The sequence below is a fragment of the Oncorhynchus masou genome, chromosome 2 (assembly GCF_036934945.1).
Source record: "Oncorhynchus masou masou isolate Uvic2021 chromosome 2, UVic_Omas_1.1, whole genome shotgun sequence".
In the NCBI taxonomy this organism is placed as follows: Eukaryota; Metazoa; Chordata; class Actinopteri; order Salmoniformes; family Salmonidae; genus Oncorhynchus; species Oncorhynchus masou.
The window spans coordinates 30,725,596-30,750,997 of record NC_088213.1 but is presented as its reverse complement, the minus strand read 5'-3'; the positions used below and the strand labels follow the sequence as shown (position 1 = coordinate 30,750,997).

The 25,402-nt window shown below is 51.1% G+C and overlaps 1 protein-coding gene across 1 annotated transcript in view; it reads right to left on the bottom strand.

Moving 5' to 3' along the window:
* Window positions 1-25,402, bottom strand: part of gse1b (Gse1 coiled-coil protein b) — a 408,220-nt gene that overhangs the window by 16,409 nt on the left and 366,409 nt on the right. The window contains 2 exon segments of the mRNA XM_064992255.1: window positions 2,733-2,933; window positions 3,139-3,305. Coding sequence (XP_064848327.1) covers window positions 2,733-2,933; window positions 3,139-3,305 — 368 coding nt within the window.

Sequence of the window (25,402 nt, the reverse complement as noted above, 5' to 3'; positions counted from 1 at the left end):
GATAGAGGGAGAGAGACAGCGCGATGGAGAGGAGGGAGTTGAAAGGAAAGATAGAGGGAGAGAGACAGCGATGGAGAGGAGGGAGTTGAAAGGAAAGATAGAGGGAGAGAGACAGAGCGATGGAGAGGAGGGAGTTGAAAGGAAAGATAGAGGGAGAGAGACAGAGCGATGGAGAGGAGGGAGTTGAAAGGAAAGATAGAGGGAGAGAGACAGAGCGATGGAGAGGAGGGAGTTGAAAGGAAAAATAGAGAGGGAGAGAGACAGAGCGATGGAGAGGAGGGAGTTGAAAGGAAAGATAGAGGGAGAGAGACAGAGCGATGGAGAGGAGGGAGTTGAAAGGAAAGATAGAGGGAGAGAGACAGAGCGATGGAGAGGAGGGAGTTGAAAGGAAAGATAGAGGGAGAGAGACAGAGCGATGGAGAGGAGGGAGTTGAAAGGAAAGATAGAGGGAGAGAGACAGAGCGATGGAGAGGAGGGAGTTGAAAGGAAAGATAGAGGGAGAGAGAGAGACAGAGCGATGGAGAGGAGGGAGTTGAAAGGAAAGATAGAGGGAGAGAGAGACAGAGCGATGGAGAGGAGGGAGTTGAAAGGAAAGATAGAGGGAGAGAGAGACAGAGCGATGGAGAGGAGGGAGTTGAAAGGAAAGATAGAGAGGGAGAGAGACAGAGCAATGGAGAGGAGGGAGTTGAAAGGAAAAATAGAGAGGGAGAGAGACAGAGCGATGGAGAGGAGGGAGTTGAAAGGAAAGATAGAGAGGGAGAGAGAGAGAGAGAGCGATGGAGAGGAGGGAGTTGAAAGGAAAGATAGAGGGAGAGAGAGAGACAGAGCGATGGAGAGGAGGGAGTTGAAAGGAAAGATAGAGGGAGAGAGAGACAGAGCGATGGAGAGGAGGGAGTTGAAAGGAAAGATAGAGGGAGAGAGACAGCGATGGAGAGGAGGGAGTTGAAAGGAAAGATAGAGAGGGAGAGAGACAGAGCGATGGAGGGGAGGGAGTTGAAAGGAAAAATAGAGAGGGAGAGAGACAGAGCGATGGAGAGGAGGGAGTTGAAAGGAAAGATAGAGGGAGAGAGAGAGACAGAGCAATGGAGAGGAGGGAGTTGAAAGGAAAGATAGAGGGAGAGAGAGACAGAGCGATGGAGAGGAGGGAGTTGAAAGGAAAGATAGAGGGAGAGAGAGACAGAGCAATGGAGAGGAGGGAGTTGAAAGGAAAAATAGAGAGGGAGAGAGACAGAGCGATGGAGAGGAGGGAGTTGAAAGGAAAGATAGAGAGGGAGAGAGAGAGCGATGGAGAGGAGGGAGTTGAAAGGAAAGATAGAGGGAGAGAGAGACAGAGCGATGGAGAGGAGGGAGTTGAAAGGAAAGATAGAGGGAGAGAGAGAGAGCGATGGAGAGGAGGGAGTTGAAAGGAAAGATAAGAGGGAGAGAGAGAGACAGAGCGATGGAGAGGAGGGAGTTGAAAGGAAAGATAGAGGGAGAGAGAGACAGAGCGATGGAGAGGAGCGAGATGAAAGGAAAGATAGAGGGAGAGAGAGACAGAGCGATGGAGAGGAGGGAGTTGAAAGGAAAGATAGAGAGGGAGAGAGACAGAGCAATGGAGAGGAGGGAGTTGAAAGGAAAAATAGAGAGGGAGAGAGACAGAGCGATGGAGAGGAGGGAGTTGAAAGGAAAGATAGAGGGAGAGAGAGAGACAGAGCGATGGAGAGGAGGGAGTTGAAAGGAAAGATAGAGGGAGAGAGAGAGACAGAGCGATGGAGAGGAGGGAGGTGAAAGGAAAAATAGAGAGGGAGAGAGACAGAGCGATGGAGAGGAGGGAGTTGAAAGGAAAGATAGAGGGAGAGAGAGAGACAGAGCGATGGAGAGGAGGGAGTTGAAAGGAAAGATAGAGAGGGAGAGAGAGAGACAGAGTGATGGAGAGGAGGGGATTGAAAGGGAGAGAGAGTGAGAGAGAATATAACAGTGAGTGTCCCAGTTAACCAGTGTTTACATCATTAACCTGAGCTGTGTCTCTCCATGGGAGGGGGCATTAGAGGGTCAGCCAACCTGTCAAATAACCTCAATCAACCCCACACAGCACACTACTGACAGCAGCCACACTTCACTCTCTTTGGATGTGTGTGTTTCAGAGAGAGCGAGCGAGAGCGAGAGAGAGAGAGAGGGAGAGAAGGAATGAGAGAAAAGGAGTGTGTGTGTGTGTTCGTGGATGAGAGAGAGAAAGAGTGAGCAAATGTGTTTGTGTGTGTGTTGTCAGTCTGATGTCTGTGTCTGTCTGTCTCTGCGTGGCTCATCTCCTCATTAACTCCATTACTGGACGGTGTGTGATGGCTCCTGCCCTCCTTTCATCCTGCTGTGCTGCTGACATAGCACGGTCATGCACCCTGTCCCACAGCCTACAGCAAACAGCACATCAACCCCCCCCCCCCACACACATACGCCCGCAAACGACAGGATCGAATTATAACTAAGCACTACCCGTCTCCATCAATTCTAAACCTTGTCATCAAACTGTCTGTCCACAGAAAACAGGACTAGAGGCTAACTGGGGCTGTCTTCATCATCCCTGGAGGTAGTAGCCAATGACAACAACATCAAACACTAGCTAGCATGTTTTTATCCCTAGCCTTGAGTGTTAGCAAGCACTGGAAACGGAAAGAGTACCAAAGACTAGAGGCAATTCAAAGGTTCTGTTAGCACCGCTACCTAGCAGTAGATCAACGAGTGTTGTCCTGACTCACCTGTAGGGGGCGAAGGAGGGATGTGGCAGGTAGGAGGGATGGTAGTAGGCGGCGGCTGCGGCGGCGGTGGCGGGGTCCAGGCCCAGGGGCAGTCCAGAAGGCATGCGGAGGTCCTCAGCCGTGGCGTAGGGGCGGAACCCCCGTAGGTACTCCTCTGGTACACCACCAGGGGGCACTCCATGGGGCAGCTGCCTGGGCAGACTGGTGAGAGGAGAGGGAGAGAGGGAAGTATATAGGAATAATGAAGGAAGATGAGGGGAAGGGAGGAAGAGAAGGAGGGAGGGAAATAGGAAGCGAGGGGATTTACTTAGTTAACTGTATTTGATCATTATAAATACACCTTATAAAAGACAGGGTAGGACAGAGTGTACTGTCAGCGCTGTACTGTACAGGCAGTGTTACTGACTTGAGGGGCTGGAAGCGTGCGTCCTGCATGACAGCACCGGGGCTCAGGCCAAAGGCATAGGGGTTTCCTATGAGGTGAGCAGGGACTGAGGGGCCACCTTTCTCCTGCTGGTGGGGCGCCTCTGCTCCCAGGCGCTCCCTACTGACCCCACGAGGGCCCGAGTCAGCCTGAGAGAAAGAGAGAAAGAGAGAGAGCGAGAGGGGAGGGAGAGAGGGAGAAGCACAGTCTTAGTAATTGTTCCCGGGGGCCTGTGACCGACACGGTTGTCCACACACATGGACCACATCCTGGGGATGAGAGGAGGGAAGAATAGGCCCCTCTCTCCTGCTGCCTCCTTCCCTTCTCTCTCCACCCCCCCCACCCATATTCTCACACACAGAAATGGAGAGTTCTCGTCATACTAAGCAAGGCTCGTCATCTGCTCTCTGAAGAGGACACCGTGAAATGGAGAGTTCTCGTCATACTAAGCAAGGCTCGTCATCTGCTCTCTGAAGAGGACACCGTGAAATGGAGAGTTCTCGTCATACTAAGCAAGGCTCGTCATCTGCTCTCTGAAGAGGACACCGTGAAATGGAGAGTTCTCGTCATACTAAGCAAGGCTCGTCATCGGCTCTCTGAAGAGGACACCGTGAAATGGAGAGTTCTCGTCATTCTAAGCAAGGCTCGTCATCTGCTCTCTGAAGAGGACACCGTGAAATGGAGAGTTCTCGTCATACTAAGCAAGGCTCGTCATCTGCTCTCTGAAGAGGACACCGTGAAATGGAGAGTTCTCGTCATTCTAAGCAAGGCTAGTCATCTGCTCTCTGAAGAGGACACCGTGAAATGGAGAGTTCTCGTCATTCTAAGCAAGGCTCGTCATCTGCTCTCTGAAGAGGACACCGTGAAATGGAGAGTTCTCGTCATTCTAAGCAAGGCTCGTCATCTGCTCTCTGAAGAGGACACCGTGAAATGGAGAGTTCTCGTCATACTAAGCAAGGCTAGTCATCTGCTCTCTGAAGAGGACACCGTGAAATGGAGAGTTCTCGTCATTCTAAGCAAGGCTCGTCATCTGCTCTCTGAAGAGGACACCGTGAAATGGAGAGTTCTCGTCATTCTAAGCAAGGCTCGTCATCTGCTCTCTGAAGAGGACACCGTGAAATGGAGAGTTCTCGTCATTCTAAGCAAGGCTAGTCATCTGCTCTCTGAAGAGGACACCGTGAAATGGAGAGTTCTCGTCATTCTAAGCAAGGCTCGTCATCTGCTCTCTGAAGAGGACACCGTGAAATGGAGAGTTCTCGTCATTCTAAGCAAGGCTCGTCATCTGCTCTCTGAGGAGGACACCGTGAAATGGAGAGTTCTCGTCATACTAAGCAAGGCTCGTCATCTGCTCTCTGAAGAGGACACCGTGAAATGGAGAGTTCTCGTCATACTAAGCAAGGCTCGTCATCTGCTCTCTGAAGAGGACACCGTGAAATGGAGAGTTCTCGTCATACTAAGCAAGGCTCGTCATCTGCTCTCTGAAGAGGACACCGTGAAATGGAGAGTTCTCGTCATTCTAAGCAAGGCTCGTCATCTGCTCTCTGAAGAGGACACCGTGAAATGGAGAGTTCTCGTCATTCTAAGCAAGGCTCGTCATCTGCTCTCTGAAGAGGACACCGTGAAATGGAGAGTTCTCGTCATTCTAAGCAAGGCTCGTCATCTGCTCTCTGAAGAGGACACCGTGAAATGGAGAGTTCTCGTCATTCTAAGCAAGGCTCGTCATCTGCTCTCTGAAGAGGACACCGTGAAATGGAGAGTTCTCGTCATTCTAAGCAAGGCTCGTCATCTGCTCTCTGAAGAGGACACCGTGAAATGGAGAGTTCTCGTCATACTAAGCAAGGCTCGTCATCTGCTCTCTGAAGAGGACACCGTGAAATGGAGAGTTCTCGTCATACTAAGCAAGGCTCGTCATCTGCTCTCTGAAGAGGACACCGTGAAATGGAGAGTTCTCGTCATACTAAGCAAGGCTCGTCATCTGCTCTCTGAAGAGGACACCGTGAAATGGAGAGTTCTCGTCATACTAAGCAAGGCTCGTCATCTGCTCTCTGAAGAGGACACCGTGAAATGGAGAGTTCTCGTCATACTAAGCAAGGCTCGTCATCTGCTCTCTGAAGAGGACACCGTGAAATGGAGAGTTCTCGTCATACTAAGCAAGGCTCGTCATCTGCTCTCTGAAGAGGACACCGTGAAATGGAGAGTTCTCGTCATTCTAAGCAAGGCTCGTCATCTGCTCTCTGAAGAGGACACCGTGAAATGGAGAGTTCTCGTCATACTAAGCAAGGCTCGTCATCTGCTCTCTGAAGAGGACACCATGAAATGGAGAGTTCTCGTCATTCTAAGCAAGGCTCGTCATCTGCTCTCTGAAGAGGACACCGTGAAATGGAGAGTTCTCGTCATTCTAAGCAAGGCTCGTCATCTGCTCTCTGAAGAGGACACCGTGAAATGGAGAGTTCTCGTCATTCTAAGCAAGGCTCGTCATCTGCTCTCTGAAGAGGACACCGTGAAATGGAGAGTTCTCGTCATACTAAGCAAGGCTCGTCATCTGCTCTCTGAAGAGGACACCGTGAAATGGAGAGTTCTCGTCATTCTAAGCAAGGCTCGTCATCGGCTCTCTGAAGAGGACACCGTGAAATGGAGAGTTCTCGTCATACTAAGCAAGGCTCGTCATCTGCTCTCTGAAGAGGACACCGTGAAATGGAGAGTTCTCGTCATTCTAAGCAAGGCTCGTCATCTGCTCTCTGAAGAGGACACCGTGAAATGGAGAGTTCTCGTCATACTAAGCAAGGCTCGTCATCTGCTCTCTGAAGAGGACACCGTGAAATGGAGAGTTCTCGTCATACTAAGCAAGGCTCGTCATCTGCTCTCTGAAGAGGACACCGTGAAATGGAGAGTTCTCGTCATACTAAGCAAGGCTCGTCATCTGCTCTCTGAAGAGGACACCGAGAAATGGAGAGTTCTCGTCATTCTAAGCAAGGCTCGTCATCTGCTCTCTGAAGAGGACACCGTGAAATGGAGAGTTCTCGTCATACTAAGCAAGGCTCGTCATCTGCTCTCTGAAGAGGACACCGTGAAATGGAGAGTTCTCGTCATTCTAAGCAAGGCTCGTCATCTGCTCTCTGAAGAGGACACCGTGAAATGGAGAGTTCTCGTCATTCTAAGCAAGGCTCGTCATCTGCTCTCTGAAGAGGACACCGTGAAATGGAAGGAAATCAACAGTCACAGACATTCCTCAGCACCAAGCAGACAAGAGCTCCTTTACACTGCATCACATCCTCTACTGCTGCTACTGTTCTCTTACTTCACAGATGTTCTTGTTGAGACACTGAAGCAGTAGTCTGAGCCTCCTCTACCCAGCACACTGACTGTGATCCTGACAACAGAGCAGGAGTGTGTGTGTCTAGAGATGAGCCATGCTAGAACATCAACTGGTGGTGAAAACAAAGTCCACAGCATTCTCTCTCTCTCTCACACATACAAATACCCTCTGTGTTTCTCTCTCACATTCAAATACCCTCTGTGTTTCTCTCTCACATACAAATACCCTCTGTGTTTCTCTCTCTCTCACGCACACACACACACACACACACACACACACACACACACACACACACACACACACACACACACACACACACACACACACACACACACACACACACACACACACACACACACACACACACACACACACACACACACACACACACACACACACACAGTTTCAGCCCAACAAAGGCAACCCACAGAGAGAAAAGGGGAGAAGGCAGTAAAACTTTGGTTTGTCTCTGCCTACATATCCACTTTCAGCATTTAGTCCAGGGTATGGAGAGAGGGGGAGAGAGAAGAGCAACATTTAGTCCAAGGTATGGAGAGGGGGAGGGAGAAGAGCAACATTTAGTCCAGGGTATGGAGAGAGGGGGAGAGAGAAGAGCAACATTTAGTCCAGGGTATAGAGAGGGAGAAGAGCATTATTTAGTTCAGGGTATGGAGAGAGGGGGAGGGAGAAGAGCAACATTTAGTCCAGGGTATGGAGAGAGGGAGAAGAGCAGCATTTAGTCCATGGTATGGGGAGAGGGGGAGGGAGAAGAGCAACATTTAGTCCAGGGTATGGAGAGGGAGAAGAGCAGCATTTAGTCCAGGGTATGGAGAGAGGGGGACGGAGAAGAGCAACATTTAGTCCAGGGTATGGAGAGAGGGGGAGGGAGAAGAGCAACATTTAGTCCAGGGTATGGAGAGAGGGGGAGGGAAAAGAGCAACATTTAGTCTAGGGTATGGAGAGGGAGAAGAGCAGCATTTAGTTCATGGTATGGTGAGACGGGAGGGAGAAGAGCAACATTTAGTCCAGGGTATGGAGAGGGACAAGATCAGCATTTAGTCCAGGGTATGGATAGAGGGGGAGGGAGAAGAGCAACATTTAGTCCAGGGTATGGAGAGAGTGGGAGGGAGAAGAGCAACATTTAGTCAAGGGTATGGAGAGGGAGAAGAGCAGCATTTAGTCCAGGGTATTGAGAGAGGGGGAGGGAGAAGAGTAACATTTAGTCCAGGGTATGGAGAGAGGGGGTGGGAGAAGAGTAACATTTAGTCCAGGGTATGGAGAGGGAGAAGAGCAGCATTTAGTCCAGGGTATGGAGAGATGGGGAGGGAGAAGAACAACATTTAGTCCAGGGTATGGAGAGAGGGAGAAGAGCAAAATTTAGTCCAGGGTATGGAGAGAGGGGGAGGGAGAAGAGCAAAATTTAGTCCAGGGTATGGAGAGAGGGGGAGGGAGAAGAACAACATTTAGTCCAGGGTATGGAGAGAGGCTGAGGGAGAAGAGCAGCATTTAGTCCAGGGTATGGAGAGAGGTGGAGGGAGAAGAACAACATTTAGTCCAGGGTATGGAGAGAGGCTGAGGGAGAAGAGCAGCATTTAGTCCAGGGTATGGAGAGAGGTGGAGGGAGAAGAGCAACATTTAGTCCAGGGTAGGGAGAGGGAGAAGAGCAGCATTTAGTCCAGGGTATGGAGAGAGGGGGAGAGAGAAGAGCAACATTTAGTCCAAGGTATGGAGAGAGGGGGAGGGAGAAGAGCAACATTTAGTCCAGGGTATGGAGTGAGGGGGAGGGAGAAGAACAACATTTAGTCCAGGGTATGGAGAGAGGCTGAGGGAGAAGAGCAGCATTTAGTCCAGGGTATGGAGAGAGGTGGAGGGAGAAGAGCAACATTTAGTCCAGGGTAGGGAGAGGGAGAAGAGCAGCATTTAGTCCAGGGTATGGAGAGAGGGGGAGAGAGAAGAGCAACATTTAGTCCAAGGTATGGAGAGAGGGGGAGGGAGAAGAGCAACATTTAGTCCAGGGTATGGAGTGAGGGGGAGGGAGAAGAGCAACATTTAGTCCAGGGTATGGAGAGAGGGGGAGGGAGAAGAGCAGCATTTAGTCCAGGGTATGGAGAGATGGGGAGGGAGAAGAGAAACATTTAGTCCAGGGTATGGAGAGAGGGGAGGGAGAAAAGCAACATTTAGTCCAGGGTATGGAGAGAGACTGAGGGAGAAGAGCAACATTTAGTCCAGGGTGTGGAGAGAGGGGGGAGAGAATAGTAACATTTAGTACAGGGTATGAAGAGAGGGGGAGGGAGAAGAGCAACATTTAGTCCAGGGTATGGAGAGGGAGAAGAACAGCATTTAGTCCAGGGTATGGAGAGGGAGAAAAGCAGCATTTAGTCCAGGGTATGGAGAGGGAGAAAAGCAGCATTTAGTCCTGTGTATGGAGAGGGAGAAGAGCAGCATTTCATCCAGTGTATGGAGAGGGAGAAAAGCAGCATTTAGTCCAGGGTATGGAGAGGGAGAAAAGCAGCATTTAGTCCAGGGTATGGAGAGGGAGAAGAGCAGCATTTAGTCCAGTGTATGGAGAGGGAGAAGAGCAGCATTTAGTCCAGTGTATGGAGAGGGAGAGGGAGAAAAGCAGCATTTAGTCCAGGGTATGGAGAGAGGGGGAGAGAGAAGAGCAACATTTAGTCCAGGGTATGGAGAGGGAGTAAAGCAGCATTTAGTCCAGGGTATGGAGAGGGAGAAAAGCAGCATTTAGTCCAGGGTATGGAGAGAGGGAGAAGAGCAGCATTTAGTCCAGGGTATGGAGAGAGGGGGAGGGAGAAGAGCACCATGTGAGGGCTCTTGGAGAGAAACGGAAGAGAGAGAAGGAAGTGGGTAGAGGATGATGGTAGAGAATGTCCAGGGATGCGAGTGGTTATTCCCTCTCATCTGGACCCTCCTCTCCCCACACCAGATAATAGGAGAGGTAAGAGCTAGGGTACTGTTGCCATTAAAACACTTACAAAGGCAGGGGAAGGAGGGAGGAAGCTGTTCTGCTAAATTAACCCCAAGGATCCCTGGGAATAGAGGTAGGCTTTTCTACATCACTGTGTGTGTATAGTATGTTTGTGTGTGTGTGTACAGTATGCGTGTGTGTGTACAGTATGTGTCTGAGTGTGTGTGTGTGTGTGTGTGTCTCTTTCCACCGTCACTGAGAAAACACAACCCATTTAGTTCCATTTACCCCTACCACCTGTCCCATTATGCTCACCCCTTCAAACCATTACCCCCACCCCCTCAGCCAATGACCCGGGGTGACACTAACACACTAACAGTTCATATTAAATGCCTCTAATGTTTGCCCCTCGTTGTTAAACATGCTTCACTGAGCAGCCAGGCAGAGTGGCCCCTGTCCCTGTCCCTCGCCCCTAACCCCCACGCCAAGCCCGTTTCCCTCGTCCCCCCTCCTGCCCTAATGGCTGTGTTAGCGTCAGCGAGGTGGGCTCTCCCTCCCCGATGAGCAGCCAACTGGGAAAGTGGTTCAGATATGTCAAAAGAACTCAAAATCAGAGAGGCCAGGAAAACGCAAGACCCCTCCCTCTCTTCCTCCATCCTCCTCGACCCTCTCCTTCAACCCTCTTTCTTCCTCTGCCTCCTCCTCCCTCCATCCTCCTCCACCCTCCTTCTTCAACCCTCTCTCTTCCTCTGCCTCCTCCTCCCTCCATCCTCCTTCTTCAACCCTCTCTCTTCCTCTGCCTCCTCCCCCCATCCTCCTCCACCCTCCTTCTTCAACCCTCTCTCTTCCTCTGCCTCCTCCCCCCATCCTCCTCCACCCTCCTTCTTCAACCCTCTCTCTTCCTCTGCCTCCTCCCCCCATCCTCCTCCACCCTCCTTCTTCAACCCTCTCTCTTCCTCTGCCTCCTCCCCCCATCCTCCTCCACTCTCCTTCTTCAACCCTCTCTCTTCCTCTGCCTCCTCCCCCCATCCTCCTCCACCCTCCTTCTTCAACCCTCTCTCTTCCTCTGCCTCCTCCTCCCTCCATCCTTCTCCACCCTCCTTCTTCAACCCTCTCTCTTCCTCTGCCTCCTCCTCCCTCCATCCTCCTTCTTCAACCCACTCTCTTCCTCTGCCTCCTCCTCCCTCCATCCTCCTCCACTCTCCTTCTTCAACACTCTCTCTTCCTCTGCCTCCTCCTCCCTCCATCCTCCTTCAACCCTCTCTCTTCCTCTGCCTCCTCCTCCCTCCATCCTCCTTCACTCTCCTTCTTAAACCCTCTCTCTTCCTCTGCCTCCTCCTCCCTCCATCCTCATTTACCCTCCTTCTTCAACCCTCTCTCTTCCTCTGCCTCCTCCCTCCATCCTCCTCCACCCTCCTTCTTCAACCCTCTCTCTTCCTCTGCCTCCTCCTCCCTCCATCCTTCTTCTTCAACCCTATCTCTTCCTCCGCCTCCTCCTCCACTCTCCTTCTTCAACCCTCTCTCTTCCTCTGCCTCCTCCTCCATCCATCCTCCTTCAACCCTCTCTCTTCCTCTGCCTCCTCCTCCCTCCATCCTCCTTCACTCTCCTTCTTAAACCCTCTCTCTTCCTCTGCCTCCTCCTGCCTCCATCCTCCTTTACCCTCCTTCTTCAACCCTCTCTCTTCCTCTGCCTCCTCCTCCCTCCATCCTCCTTCACTCTCCTTCTTCAACCCTCTCTCTTCCTCTGCCTCCTCCTCCCTCCCTCTCTTCCTTCATCTCTGTCCATGGAACGGTAAACGGTGGCTGTCTGGAGACAGTACAGACCTGCCTATTAGCAGGCACTCTACTGTTATTTGTGACAGGGCTGCTGACATTTAGCCCATCTCGCCCACGCACACACATGCATGCACGCACACACGCACCCACACACACATCCACACGCACGCACACGCACCCACACAGAGCCCATCTCCCCCTTCTCCCACTGAGCGCCATATTACGTATTAGCAGAGAGAGAACAGAGCTAGCCATGCCTAGCCCCTAATATCCCTGTAAATCAAGAAGAGAGGCTTGGTGTGGCAGTGCCTGCCTGTCTGTCTGTCTCCTCGCTAGTCACCACAGTGAAATGGTACCAAACAACATCTGTTAGAGGGCCACCAGGAAAAGAGGATTTGTGTGTTTTCTCTGCCTCTAATCCGGCTGTTCTGATGCATCTGGATTCAATCATGACCCCACAGAGTGTTGGGAAGAATGTCTTTTCATAGTTTTAATATGAGCCTGAATAGTGTTGATAACAGGCAGCCATGTTGAAAATGGTATTTTAATATGCGTCCTTTCAAAATGATTATTTGATTCACAGTTAAAGTCATAAGTTTACATGCACCTAGGTTGGAGTCATTAAAACTCGTTTTTCAACAACTCCACAAATTTCTTATAGTTTTGGCAAGTCGGTTAACATTTACATTTAAGTCATTTGGCAGACGCTCTTATCCAGAGCGACTTACAAATTGGTGAATTCACCTTATGACATCCAGTGGAACAGCCACTTTACAATAGTGCATCTAAATCATTTAAGGGGGGGGGGGTGAGAAGGATTACTTTATCCTATCCTAGGTATTCCTTAAAGAGGTGGGGTTTCAGGTGTCTCCGGAAGGTGGTGATTGACTCCGCTGATTAAGACATCTACTTTGTGCAAGACACAAGTCATTTTCCCAACAATTTGTTTACAGACAGATTATTTCACTTATAATTCACTATATCACAATTCCAGTGGGTCAGAAGTTTACATACAATATATCCACATCATTTTCCTACCTCATGATGCCATCTATTTTGTGAAGTGCACCAGTCCCTCCTGCAGCAAAGCACCCCCACAACATGATGCTGCCACCCCCTTGCTTCACGGCTGGGATGGTGTTCTTCGGTTTGCAAGCCTCCCCCTTTTCCCTCCAAACATAACAATGGTCATTATGGCCAAACAGTTCTATTTTTGTTTCATCAGATCAGAGGACATTTCTCCAGAAAGTACGATCTTTGTCCCCAAGTGCAGTCGCAAACCGTAGTCCGTCTTTTTTATGGCGGTTTTGGAGCAGTGGCTTCTTCCTTGCTGAGCTGCCTTTCAGGTTATGTCAATATAGGACTCGTTTTATTGTGGATATAGATACTATTGTAACCTGTTTCCTCCAGCACTTTCACAAGGTCCTTTGCTGTTGTTCTGGGATTGATTTTCACTTTTCGCACCAAAGTACGTTCATCTCTAGGAGACAGAACGCGTCTCCTTCCTGAGCGGTATGATGGCTGCGTGGTCCCATGGTGTTTATACTTGAGTACTATTGTTTGTACAGATGAACGTGGTACCTTCAGGTGTTTGGAAATTGCTCCCAAGGACGAACCAGACTTTTGGAGGTCTATAATTTTTTTCTGAGGTCTGATTTCTTTTGTTTTCCCATGATGTCAAGCAAAGAGGCACTGAGTTTGAAGGTAGGCCTTGAAATACATCCACAGGTACACCTCCAATTGACTCAAATGATGTCAATTAGCCTATCAGAAGCTTCTAAAGCCATGACATTATTTTCTGTAATTTTCCAAGCTGTTTAAAGGCACAGTCAACTTAGTGGATGTAAAATTCTGGCCCACTGGAATTGTGATACAGTGAATTATAATTGAAATAATCTGTCTGTCAACAATTGTTGGAGTGTATGTAAACTTCTGACTTCAACTGTACATATAGGTAGGGGTAAAGTGACTAGGTAACAGGTAACAGCAGTAACAGTAGCAGAGTATGTGATAAGTCGGTTATGGGCTAAGATGGGCTGAGATGGGCTGATTAGTCAAAAGAGTCTAAATGATTCCACTATATTATAGTACAATGGCTGTTATACTGTATCTAAAACAAAGAAAGAAACAATATATGAAATAGAATATAACATGCCCTCTGGTGGCCAAGTTACATTATTGCTATTGATTGGGTGCTCTCTCCTCCTCAGGTTGTTTACACACACACACATATACACACTCATGAATGCACCCACACACACACGCACAGACTTGGTCGAGTCTCAGAGGCAGATGCCTCTTGGGCCAAAGCAAAAATAAAAGAGGCTCCTGTAGCGCCTGTCTACAACCTGTGTGAGTGTCTGAGTGTCTGAGTGTGTGAGTGTCTGAGTGTCTGAGTGTCTGAGTGTCTGAGTGTCTGAGTGTCTGAGTGTCTGAGTGTCTGAGTGTCTGAGTGTCTGAGTGTGTGAGTGTGTGAGTGTGTGAGTGTGTGAGTGTCTGAGTGTCTGAGTGTGAGTGTCTGAGTGTGTGAGTGTCTGAGTGTCTGAGTGTGTGAGTGTCTGAGTGTCTGAGTGTCTGAGTGTCTGAGTGTGTGAGTGTGTGAGTGTGTGAGTGTGTGAGTGTCTGAGTGTCTGAGTGTCTGAGTGTCTGAGTGTGTGAGTGTCTGAGTGTGTGAGTGTCTGAGTGTCTGAGTGTCTGAGTGTCTGAGTGTCTGAGTGTCTGAGTGTCTGAGTGTCTGAGTGTCTGAGTGTGTGAGTGTGTGAGTGTGTGAGTGTGTGAGTGTCTGAGTGTCTGAGTGTCTGAGTGTCTGAGTGTCTGAGTGTGTGAGTGTCTGAGTGTCTGAGTGTCTGAGTGTCTGAGTGTCTGAGTGTCTGAGTGTCTGAGTGTGTGTGTGTGTGAGTGTCTGAGTGTGTGTGTGTGTGAGTGTCTGAGTGTCTGAGTGTGTGAGTGTATGAGTGTCTGAGTGTGTGAGTGTCTGAGTGTCTGAGTGTGTGAGTGTCTGAGTGTCTGAGTGTGTGTGTGTGTGAGTGTCTGAGTGTCTGAGTGTCTGAGTGTCTGAGTGTGTGTGTGTGTGAGTGTCTGAGTGTCTGAGTGTCTGAGTGTCTGAGTGTCTGAGTGTGTGAGTGTCTGAGTGTCTGAGTGTCTGAGTGTCTGAGTGTCTGAGTGTCTGAGTGTGTTAGTGTCTGAGTGTCTGAGTGTCTGAGTGTCTGAGTGTCTGAAGTGTGTGAGTGTCTGAGTGTCTGAGTGTGTGAGTGTCTGAGTGTGTTAGTGTCTGAGTGTCTGAGTGTCTGAGTGTGTGAGTGTCTGAGTGTCTGAGTGTGTGAGTGTGTGAGTGTCTGAGTGTCTGAGTGTGTGAGTGTCTGAGTGTCTGAGTGTGTGAGTGTGTGAGTGTCTGAGTGTGTGAGTGTGTGAGTGTGTGAGTGTCTGAGTGTGTGAGTGTGTGAGTGTCTGAGTGTCTGAGTGTCTGAGTGTCTGAGTGTGTGAGTGTGTGAGTGTCTGAGTGTCTGAGTGTCTGAGTGTGTGAGTGTGTGAGTGTCTGAGTGTCTGAGTGTGTGAGTGGCTGAGTGTGTGAGTGTGTGAGTGTGTGAGTGTCTGAGTGTCTGAGTGTGTGAGTGTCTGAGTGTGTGAGTGTCTGAGTGTGTGAGTGTCTGAGTGTCTGAGTGTGTGAGTGTCTGAGTGTCTGAGTGTCTGAGTGTGTGTGTGTGTGAGTGTCTGAGTGTCTGAGTGTCTGAGTGTGTGAGTGTGTGAGTGTCTGAGTGTCTGAGTGTCTGAGTGTGTGAGTGTCTGAGTGTGTTAGTGTCTGAGTGTCTGAGTGTCTGAGTGTCTGAGTGTGTGAGTGTCTGAGTGTCTGAGTGTGTGAGTGTCTGAGTGTGTTAGTGTCTGAGTGTCTGAGTGTCTGAGTGTGAGTGTGTGAGTGTGTGAGTGTCTGAGTGTGTGAGTGTCTGAGTGTCTGAGTGTGTGAGTGTCTGAGTGTGTGAGTGTGTGAGTGTGTGAGTGTCTGAGTGTGAGTGTGTGAGTGTCTGAGTGTCTGAGTGTCTGAGTGTGTGAGTGTGTGAGTGTGTGAGTGTGTGAGTGTCTGAGTGTGTGAGTGTGTGAGTGTCTGAGTGTCTGAGTGTCTGAGTGTCTGAGTGTGTGAGTGTCTGAGTGTCTGAGTGTGTGAGTGTGTGAGTGTGTGAGTGTCTGAGTGTCTGAGTGTGTGAGTGTCTGAGTGTCTGAGTGTGTGAGTGTCTGAGTGTGTGAGTGTCTGAGTGTCTGAGTGTCTGAGTGTCTGAGTGTGTGAGTGTCTGAGTGTGTGAGTGTGTGAGTGTGTGAGTGTCTGAGTGTGTGAGTGTCTGAGTGTCTGAGTGTGTGAGTGTCTGAGTGTCTGAGTGTGTGAGTGTCTGAGTGTGTGAGTGTGTGAGTGTCTGAGTGTGTGAGTGTCTGAGCGTCTGAGTGTGTGAGTGTGTGAGTGTGTGAGTGTGTGAGTGTCTGAGTGTCTGAGTGTGTGAGTGTGTGAGTGTCTGAGTGTGTGAGTGTGTGAGTGTCTGAGTGTCTGAGTGTGTGAGTGTCTGAGTGTCTGAGTGTGTGAGTGTGTGAGTGTGTGAGTGTGTGAGTGTCTGAGTGTGTGAGTGTGTGAGTGTCTGAGTGTCTGAGTGTGTGAGTGTCTGAGTGTGTGAGTGTGTGAGTGTGTGAGTGTGTGAGTGTCTGAGTGTCTGAGTGTCTGAGTGTGTGAGTGTGTGAGTGTCTGAGTGTGTGAGTGTGTGAGTGTCTGAGTGTGTGAGTGTGTGAGTGTGTGAGTGTGTGAGTGTCTGAGTGTCTGAGTGTGTGAGTGAGTGAGTGTGTGAGTGTCTGAGTGTGTGAGTGTGTGAGTGTGTGAGTGTGTGAGTGTGTGAGTGTGTGAGTGTCTGAGTGTCTGAGTGTGTGAGTGTCTGAGTGTGTGAGTGTGTGAGTGTCTGAGTGTGTGAGTGTGTGAGTGTCTGAGTGTGTGAGTGTCTGAGTGTGTGAGTGTGTGAGTGTGTGAGTGTCTGAGTGTGTGAGTGTGTGAGTGTGTGAGTGTGTGAGTGTCTGAGTGTGTGAGTGTCTGAGTGTCTGAGTGTGTGAGTGTGTGGAGTGTGTGAGTGTGTGAGTGTGTGAGTGTGTGAGTGTCTGAGTGTCTGAGTGTGTGAGTGTGTGAGTGTCTGAGTGTCTGAGTGTGTGAGTGTGTGAGTGTGTGAGTGTGTGAGTGTGTGAGTGTCTGAGTGTGTGAGTGTGTGAGTGTGTGAGTGTCTGAGTGTGTGAGTGTGTGAGTGTGTGAGTGTGTGAGTGTGTGAGTGTGTGAGTGTGTGAGTGTCTGAGTGTGTGAGTGTGTGAGTGTGTGAGTGTGAGTGTGTGAGTGTCTGAGTGTGTGAGTGTGTGAGTGTGTGAGTGTGTGAGTGTGTGTTGAGAGGATGGTTGACTGTGCATCCTGTGTATTTTGTCTGAGTGTCTGAGTAGAGGATAACATTCACCCCCTACCAATCCTCCTCCCCAAAAACCAGGCTGCAGAGTCCACAGGAGTCCACAAAAGCAGGGTACAGAGAGCAACTGACACCCTCTGAGCCACAGACCTCTCTCTATCCCTCTCTCTCTCTCTGTCGACCTCCGCCGCCCCCTCTCCTCTCTCATACTCTCTATATGAGAGACAACACCAGTTATCAGAGCCTGCTAAACCATCCTACAGCAGAACAGAAGCAATCAGCCAGTACAACACACAGACTATTGATGAGCTGTTGGGATGACTTTACTGGCAGACAGGAGGCAGAACAGAGATGAATAGAGACTGTCTGACAAACACAGGCTGAGAGACAAAAGACTCACTGCATGGCGCCTGCTGCTACTGGGCTGTGTGTATGTGTGTCACTAAGGGGCCTCTCTAATGATGATGGAGGACTCTGCTCTTACTGTTTGTGTGCTGGGCTGACAGGATGACCCCCCCAGACACACACCATCTTTCCCTGACCTTTAGCCCTGCTGGAGGCTTCACCCCAAAAATGTGCCCTTATTTCTCAGACTCACTGTGCAACAAAAACAATCTGATACGGATACGTTGATTTAGCCACACAGACACAGTGTATCACACACACCCTCACACCCAGGCTGCCCCCTCTGTGTAAGCCTCGGCCTGGCGGCCCCCTGGTGAGGGGTGGGAGAACCCGCGTATGGGAGGGCGCTCATTTACGCCTCTCTGATGGAGCCATGAATCTAAATTGCCAATTAAAAAGCAATTACAGGCAGCAGCGGGAACAAACTCCGGCAGTCATTGAAGCAAAATACCAATGCGCCTCAACCTCTCGTCGCCTCCCCTCTCACTCTCTCCTTTCACCTTCCCCTCTCACCCTCCTCTTGCCTCCCCTCTCACCCTCCTCTCATCCTCCTCTTGCCTCCCCTCCCCTCTCACCCTCTTCTCGCCTCCCCTCTCACCCTCCTCGCACCTCCCCTCACACCCTCCTCTTGCCTCTCCTCTCACCCTCCTCTCGCCTCCCCTCTCACCCTCCTCTCGCCTCCCCTCTCACCCTCCTCTTCCCTCCCCTCTCACTCTCCTCTTGCCTCCCCTCTCACCCTCCTCTCGCCCTCCTCTTGCCTCCCCTCCTCTCTCACCCTCCTCTTGCCTCCCCTCGCCTCTCCTCTCACCCTCCTCTCGCCTCCCCTCACCTCCCCTCTCACCCTCCTCTCGCCTCGCCTCTCCTCTCACCCTCCTCTCACCCTCCTCTCGCCTCCCCTCTCACCCTCCCTCTCACCCTCCTCTCGCCTCCCCTCTCACTCTCCTCTCGCCTCCCTCTCACCCTCCTCTCGCCTCCCCTCTCACCCTCCTCTCGCCTCCCCTCTCACCCTCCTCTCGCCTCCCCTCTCACTCTCCTCTCGCCTCCCCTCTCACCCTCCTCTCGCCTCCCCTCTCACCCTCCTCTCGCCTCCCCTCTCACCCTCCTCTCGCCTCCCCTCTCACCCTCCTCTCGCCTCCCCTCTCACCCTCCTCTCGCCTCCCCTCTCACCCTCCTCTCGCCTCCCCTCTCACCTCCCCTCTCGCCTCCCCTCTCACCCTCCTCTCGCCTCTCCTCTCACCCTCCTCTCGCCTCCCCTCTCATCCTCCTCTTGCCTCCCCTCTCACCCTCCCCTCCCCTCTCACCCTCCTCTCGCCCTCCTCTCGCCTCCCCTCGCCTCTCCTCTCACCCTCCTCTCGCCTCCCCTCTCACCCTCCTCTCGCCTCCCCTCACCTCCCCTCTCACCCTCCTCTCGCCTCGCCTCTCACCCTCCTCTCGCCTCCCCTCTCACGCTCCTCTCGCCTCCCCTTTCACCCTCCTCTCGCCTCCCCTCTCACCCTCCTCTCGCCTCTCCTCTCACCCTCGTCTCGCCTCCCCTTCCCTCTCACCCTCCTCTTGCCCTCCTCTTGCCTCCCCTCCCCTCTCACCCTCCTCTCGCCTCCCCTCTCTCCCTCCTCTCGCCTCCCCCTCTCACCGTTCTCTCACCTCTCCTCTCACCCTCCTCTCACCTCTCCTCTCACCCTCCTCTCGCCTCCCCTCTCACCCTCCTCCAGGGCTCCTCTCACCCTCCTCTCGCCCTCCTCTGCCTCCCTCTCACTCCCCTCCACCCTCCTCTCGCCTCCCCTCTCACCCTCCTCTCACCCTCCTCTCACCTCCCCTCTCACCAAGGATGCTGACTGGTGGTCCTCCAGGGCAATGGAAACCTACGTGACTGTGACTGTTCACTACACCACAGAGGAGTGGCCCTCCAAGGTAACAGAAAGCTACGTGACTGTGACTGTTCACTACACCACAGAGGAGTGAACCTCCAGGGTAACAGAAAGCTACGTGACTGTGACTGCTCACTACACCACAGAGGAGTGGACCTCCGGGGTAACAGAAAGCTACGTGACTGTGACTGTTCACTACACCACAGAGGAGTGGCCCTCCAAGGTAACAGAAAGCTATGTGACTGACTGTTCACTACACCACAGAGGAGTGAACCTCCGGGGTAACAGAAAGCTACATGACTGTGACTGCTCACTACACCACAGAGGAGTGAACCTCCAGGGTAACAGAAAGCTACGTGACTGTGACTGTTCACTACACCACAGAGGAGTGGACCTCCGGGGTAACAGAAAGCTACGTGACTGTGACTGTTCACTACACCACAGAGGAGTGGCCCTCCAAGGTAACAGAAAGCTACGTGACTGTGACTGTTCACTACACCACAGAGGAGTGGCCCTCCAAGGTAACAGAAAGCTACGTGACTGTGACTGCTCACTACACCACAGAGGAGTGGACCTACAGGGCAACAGAAAGCTACGTGACTGTGACTGTTCACTACACCACAGAGGAGTGGCCCTCCAAGGTAACAGAAAGCTACGTGACTGTGACTGTTCACTACACCACAGAGGAGTGGACCTCCGGGGTAACAGAAAGCTACGTGACTGTGACTGTTCACTACACCACAGAGGAGTGGCCCTCCAAGGTAACAGAAAGCTACGTGACTGTGACTGTTCACTACACCACAGAGGAGTGGCCCTCCAAGGTAACAGAAAGCTACGTGACTGTGACTGCTCACTACACCACAGAGGAGTGGACCTACAGGGCAACAGAAAGCTACGTGACTGTGACTGTTCACTACACCACAGAGGAGTGGCCCTCCAAGGTAACAGAAAGCTACGTGACTGTGACTGCTCACTACACCACAGAGGAGTGGACCTACAGGGCAACAGAAAGCTACGTGACTGTGACTGTTCACTACACCACAGAGGAGTGGCCCTCCAAGGTAACAGAAAGCTACGTGACTGTGACTGCTCACTACACCACAGAGGAGTGAACCTCCAGGGTAACAGAAAGCGACGTGACTGCGACTGTTCACTACACCACAGAGGAGTGGCCCTCCAAGGTAACAGAAAGCTACGTGACTGTGACTGCTCACTACACCACAGAGGAGTGAACCTCCAGGGTAACAGAAAGCGACGTGACTGCGACTGTTCACTACACCCTCTCCCCTCCCTCTCTCACCCTTTTTATCCCTCTCCCATCCCTCGCTCACCCTTTTTATCCCTCTCTATCCCTCTCTCACCCTCTCTATCCCTCCCCCTCTATCCCTCTCCCCTCCCACCCTCTCTATCCCTCTCTCTCTATCCCTCTCTCACCCTCTCTATCCCTCCCCCTCTATCCCTCTCCCCTCCCACCCTCTCTATCCCTCTCTCTCTATCCCTCTCTCACCCTCTCTATCCCTCTCCCCTCCCACCCTCTCTATCCCTCTCCCCTCTATCCCTCTCTATCCCTCCCCCTCTATCCCTCTCCCCACCCTCTCTATCCCTCTCCCCTCCCTCTCTCACCCTCTCTATCCCTCTCCCCACCATCTCTATCCCTCCCCCTCCCCCTCTATCCCTCTCCCCACCCTCTCTATCCCTCTCCCTCCCTCTCTCACCCTCTCTATCCCTCTCTCACCCTCTCTATCCCTCTCTCTCTCTCAATTAAATTCAAGGGTCTTTATTGGCATGGGAAACATATGTTTACATTGCCATAGCAAGTGAAATGGATAAACAAAAGTGAAATAAACAATACAAGAATAACAGTAAACATTACACTCATACAGGTTCCAAAAGAATAAAGACATTTCAAATGTCATATTATGTCCATATACAGTGTTGTAACGATGTGCAAATAGTTCAACTATACAAAAGGGAAAATAAATGAATATGGGTTGTATTTACATTGGTGTTTGTTCTTCACTGGTTGCCCTTTTCTTGTGGCAACGGGTCACAAATCATGCTGCTATGATGGCACACTGTGGTATTTCACCCAGTAGATATGGGAGTTTATCAAAATTAGGTTTGTTTTCAAAGTCTTTGTGGGTCTGTGTAATCTGAGGGAAATATGTGTCTCTAATATGGTCATACATTTGGCAGGAGGTTAGGAAGTGCAGCTCAGTTTCCACCTCATTTTGTGGGCAGTGAGCACATAGCCTGTCTTCTCTTGAGAGCCATGTCTGCCTACGGCAGCGTTTCTCTATAGCAATGCTACACTCACTGAGTCTGTACATAGTCAAAGCTTTCCTTCATTTTAGGTCAGTCACAGTGGTCAGGTATTCTGCCACTGTGTACTCTCTGTTTAGGGCAAAATAGCATGTTAGTTTGCTGTTTTTTTGTTCATTCTTTCGAATGTGTCAAGTAATTATCTTTTTGTTTTCTCATGATTTGGTTGAGTCTAATTGTGTTGCTGTCCTGGGGCTCTGTGGGGTCTGTTTGTGTTTGTCTCTCTCTCTCTATCACTCTCTCAGCAGCTCATCCCAGACTCTGTATGAGTGTGTCTGGTTTTAACCCTGCATGGTCTCTAGGCTCCAAGTCCTAGTAACCCTGCATCTAACCCAGGCCTCTAAACCAGGCCTCTAACCCAGGCCTTTAACCCAGGCTTCTAACCCAGGCCTCTAACCCAGGCCCTGCTAGTGTCTGAGTGGTTCTAGCCCTGTCTCTCTCTCTCTGTGTGGTCTCTAACCATGTCTCTAGCCCTCATTTCTGCAGGCTTATGCAAGCTGGGGGCCTGAGGTCAGTTCACAGCACAGCCCGGGCTAGGAACTAATTGAATAGACAGCAGTAAGAGAGAATACGGGGAGAAGGGGAAGAGGAGTGGGGAGGGCAGGGCAGGGCGGACGTGGGGGTGTTAGGGACGTTCAAATCTTACTAAAATGTTTGCGAGTCCCCCCACCCTCGCTGATGATTAGGGATAAAAACAGAGCTTCCTTTGTCTGCAATACTGAGGGACGTTTTTTGAGAGAGAGAGAGAGAGAGATAGAGAGAAGAGAGAGAGCGTGAGAGAGAGAGAGAAAGCGAGAGAGAGATACAGAGACAGAGAGAGAGTGAGAGAGACAGTGAGAGAGAGAGAGATACAGAGACAGAGAGAGACAGAGAGAGATACAGAGACAGAGAGAGATACAGAGAGAGAGAGAGAGAGAGAGACAGAGAGAGAGAGAGACAGAGAGAGATACAGAGACAGAGAGAGAGACAGAGCCAGAGAGAGATACAGAGAGAGAGAGAAAGCTAGAGAGAGATACAGAGACAGAGAGAGAGACAGAGACAGAGAGAGATACAGAGACAGAGAGAGATACGGAGACAGAGAGAGATACAGAGAGAGAGACAGAGAGAGACAGAGACAGAGAGAGATACAGAGACAGAGAGAGACAGAGAGAGATACAGATACAGAGAGAGAGATACAGAGAGAGAGAGAGAGAGAGACAGAGAGAGAGAGAGAGAGAGAGAGAGAGAGGGAGACAGAGAGAGATACAGAGAGAGAGAGAGATACAGAGACAGAGACACAGAGAAAGAGACAGAGAGAGAGAGACAGAGAGAGAGAGAGACAGACAGACAGAGAGTGAGAGAGAGACAGACAGACAGAGAGACAGACAGAGAGAGAGAGAGAGAGAGAGAGAGAGAGAGAGAGAGAGAGAGAGAGAGAGAGAGAGAGAGAGAGAGAGAGACAGACAGACAGACAGACAGACAGACAGACAGACAGACAGACAGACAGACAGAGAGATACAGTGTGTGCTTGACACTGCCCATTGTTTGTCTTTGTGACAGCAGGGTTTCATGTGTTCGCTGGACCGGCATAGGGTACACAGGGGAAACACTCTGATGCTAGCCCCCCTCTGTATCACCCCTATCACCCCCGCCCACCTCTCACCCACTAGACTGCCCCTCGCCCTCCTCCTTCAGCTGGGTGGCCTCGAGCTGTCAGAGGCACCAGAAATCCCCCAACACGACATTCTCTCTCCCAGCATGACCCTGCACACATACACACAGACACACACTGACACACGTATACAGTACATACACACACACATACACTGGAACAGAGTGCATCTCAAGAGCTAGCTGGAACCACTTCGCCCCAAAGATAAACAGAGTGAGTGTGATTATGTGAAGGAGAAAATGTATATGAGTGTGTGTGTGTCAGTGTGTGTGGGAGCAGAAGGTCTGTGCCCCTCTCTGCCTATCACTATCCCTTTCTCTCTCTCTCTGCTCACCCCTCTCTCTTTCCTCTAAGGCAAGGATGGTGATGACAGGGTTGTGACAGGATGACATCACTTCTCCCTCCCCTTCCACCCATAGGGGCTCTGGCTAACCCTCTGGCTAATGCTCTATACTTGAGGTGAAGGGGTATATGGGCGGGTGCAAGATCATAGGACGCTCCCACACAGAGGGGGGTGAGCTTACCCCCTATCTCTGAATCCCATCACCCCTCACTCTCTCTCCACCATCCTCCTCTCCCCACTTCCTTGGTCTCCAGGGAGACATTCAACATCTGTAGTGTTGCTGAGGAGTGCCGAGGAGTGCTGCATAGGGAGTGCTGAGGAGTGTTGAGGAGTGTTGAGGAGTGTTGAGGAGTGTTGAGGAGTGTTGAGGAGTGTTGAGGAGTGCTGTGGAGTGTTGAGGAGTGCTGCATAGGGAGTGCTGAGGAGTGCTGAGGAGTGTTGAGGAGTGTTGAGGAGTGTTGAGGAGTGTTGAGGAGTGTTGAGGAGTGTTGAGGAGTGTTGAGGAGTGTTGAGGAGTGCTGTGGAGTGCTGTGGAGTGTTGAGGAGTGCTGCATAGGGAGTGCTGAGGAGTGCTGAGGAGTGTTGAGGAGTGTTGAGGAGTGTTGAGGAGTGTTGAGGAGTGTTGAGGAGTGCCGAGGAGTGCTGCATAGGGAGTGCTGAGGAGTGTTGAGGAGTGTTGAGGAGTGTTGAGGAGTGTTGAGGAGTGTTGAGGAGTGTTGAGGAGTGCTGCATAGGGAGTGCTGAGGAGTGCTGAGGAGTGTTGAGGAGTGTTGAGGAGTGTTGAGGAGTGTTGAGGAGTGTTGAGGAGTGTTGAGGAGTGCTGCATAGGGAGTGCTGAGGAGTGCTGAGGAGTGTTGAGGAGTGTTGAGGTGTGTTGAGGAGTGTTGAGGAGTGTTGTGGAGTGTTGAGGAGTGTTGAGGAGTGTTGAGTGAATGCTGTGGGAGTGCTGTGGAATGCTGCATGCTGAGGGAGTGTTGAGGAGTGTTGCATAGGGAGTGTTGAGGAGTGTTGAGAAGTGTTGAGGAGTGCTGCATAGGGAGTGCTGAGGAGTGTTGAGGAGTTCTGCATAGGGAGTGTTGAGGAGTGCTGCATAGGGAGTGTTGAGGAGTGTTGAGATGTGTTGAGGAGTGCTGCATAGGGAGTGTGGAGGAGTGCTGCATAGGGAGTGTGGAGAAGTGTTGAGGAGTTCTGCATAGGGAGTGTTGAGGAGTTCTGCATAGGGAGTGTTGAGGAGTGCTGCATAGGGAGTGTGGAGAAGTGTTGAGGAGTTCTGCATAGGGAGTGTTGAGGAGTGCTGCATAGGGAGTGTTGAGGAGTGTTGAGATGTGCTGCATAGGGAGTGTTGAGATGTGCTGTGGAGTGTTGAGGAGTGTTGAGGAGTGTTGCATAGGGAGTGTTGAGGAGTGCTGTGGAGTGTTGAGGAGTGTTGAGGAGTGTTGAGGAGTGCTGCATAGGGAGTGTTGAGGAGTGCTGTGGAGTGTTGAGGAGTGTTGAGGAGTGCTGCATGTTGAGGAGTGTTGAGTGTTGAGGAGTTCTGCATAGGGAGTGTTGAGGAGTGATGAGATGTGCTGCATAGGGAGTGTTGAGATGTGCTGCATAGGGAGTGTTGAGAAGTGCTGTGGAGTGTTGAGGAGTGTTGAGGAGTGCTGCATAGGGAGTGTTGAGGAGTGCTGTGGAGTGTTGAGGGGTGCATAGGGAGTGTTGAGGAGTGTTGAGAAGTGTTGAGGAGTGCTGCATAGGGAGTGTGGAGGAGTGTTGAGATGTGCTGCATAGGGAGTGTTGAGGAGTGCTGTGGAGTGTTGAGGAGTGTTGAGGAGTGTTGTGGAGGGCTGCATAGGGAGTGTTGAGGAGTGCTGAGGAGTGTTGCATAGGGAGTGTTGAGGAGTGCTGAGGAGTGTTGCATAGGGAGTGTTGAGGAGTGTTGAGAAGTGTTGAGGAGTGCTGCATAGGGAGTGTTGAGGAGTGTTGAGATGTGTTGAGGAGTGCTGCATAGGGAGTGTGGAGAAGTGTTGAGGAGTGCTGCATAGGGAGTGTTGAGGAGTGCTGCATAGGGAGTGTTGAGGAGTGTTGAGAAGTGTTGAGGAGTGCTGCATAGGGAGTGTGGAGAAGTGTTGAGGAGTGCTGCATAGGGAGTGTTGAGGAGTGCTGCATAGGGAGTGTGGAGGAGTGTTGAGATGTGTTGAGGAGTGCTGCATAGGGAGTGTTGAGGAGTGTTGAGATGTGTTGAGGAG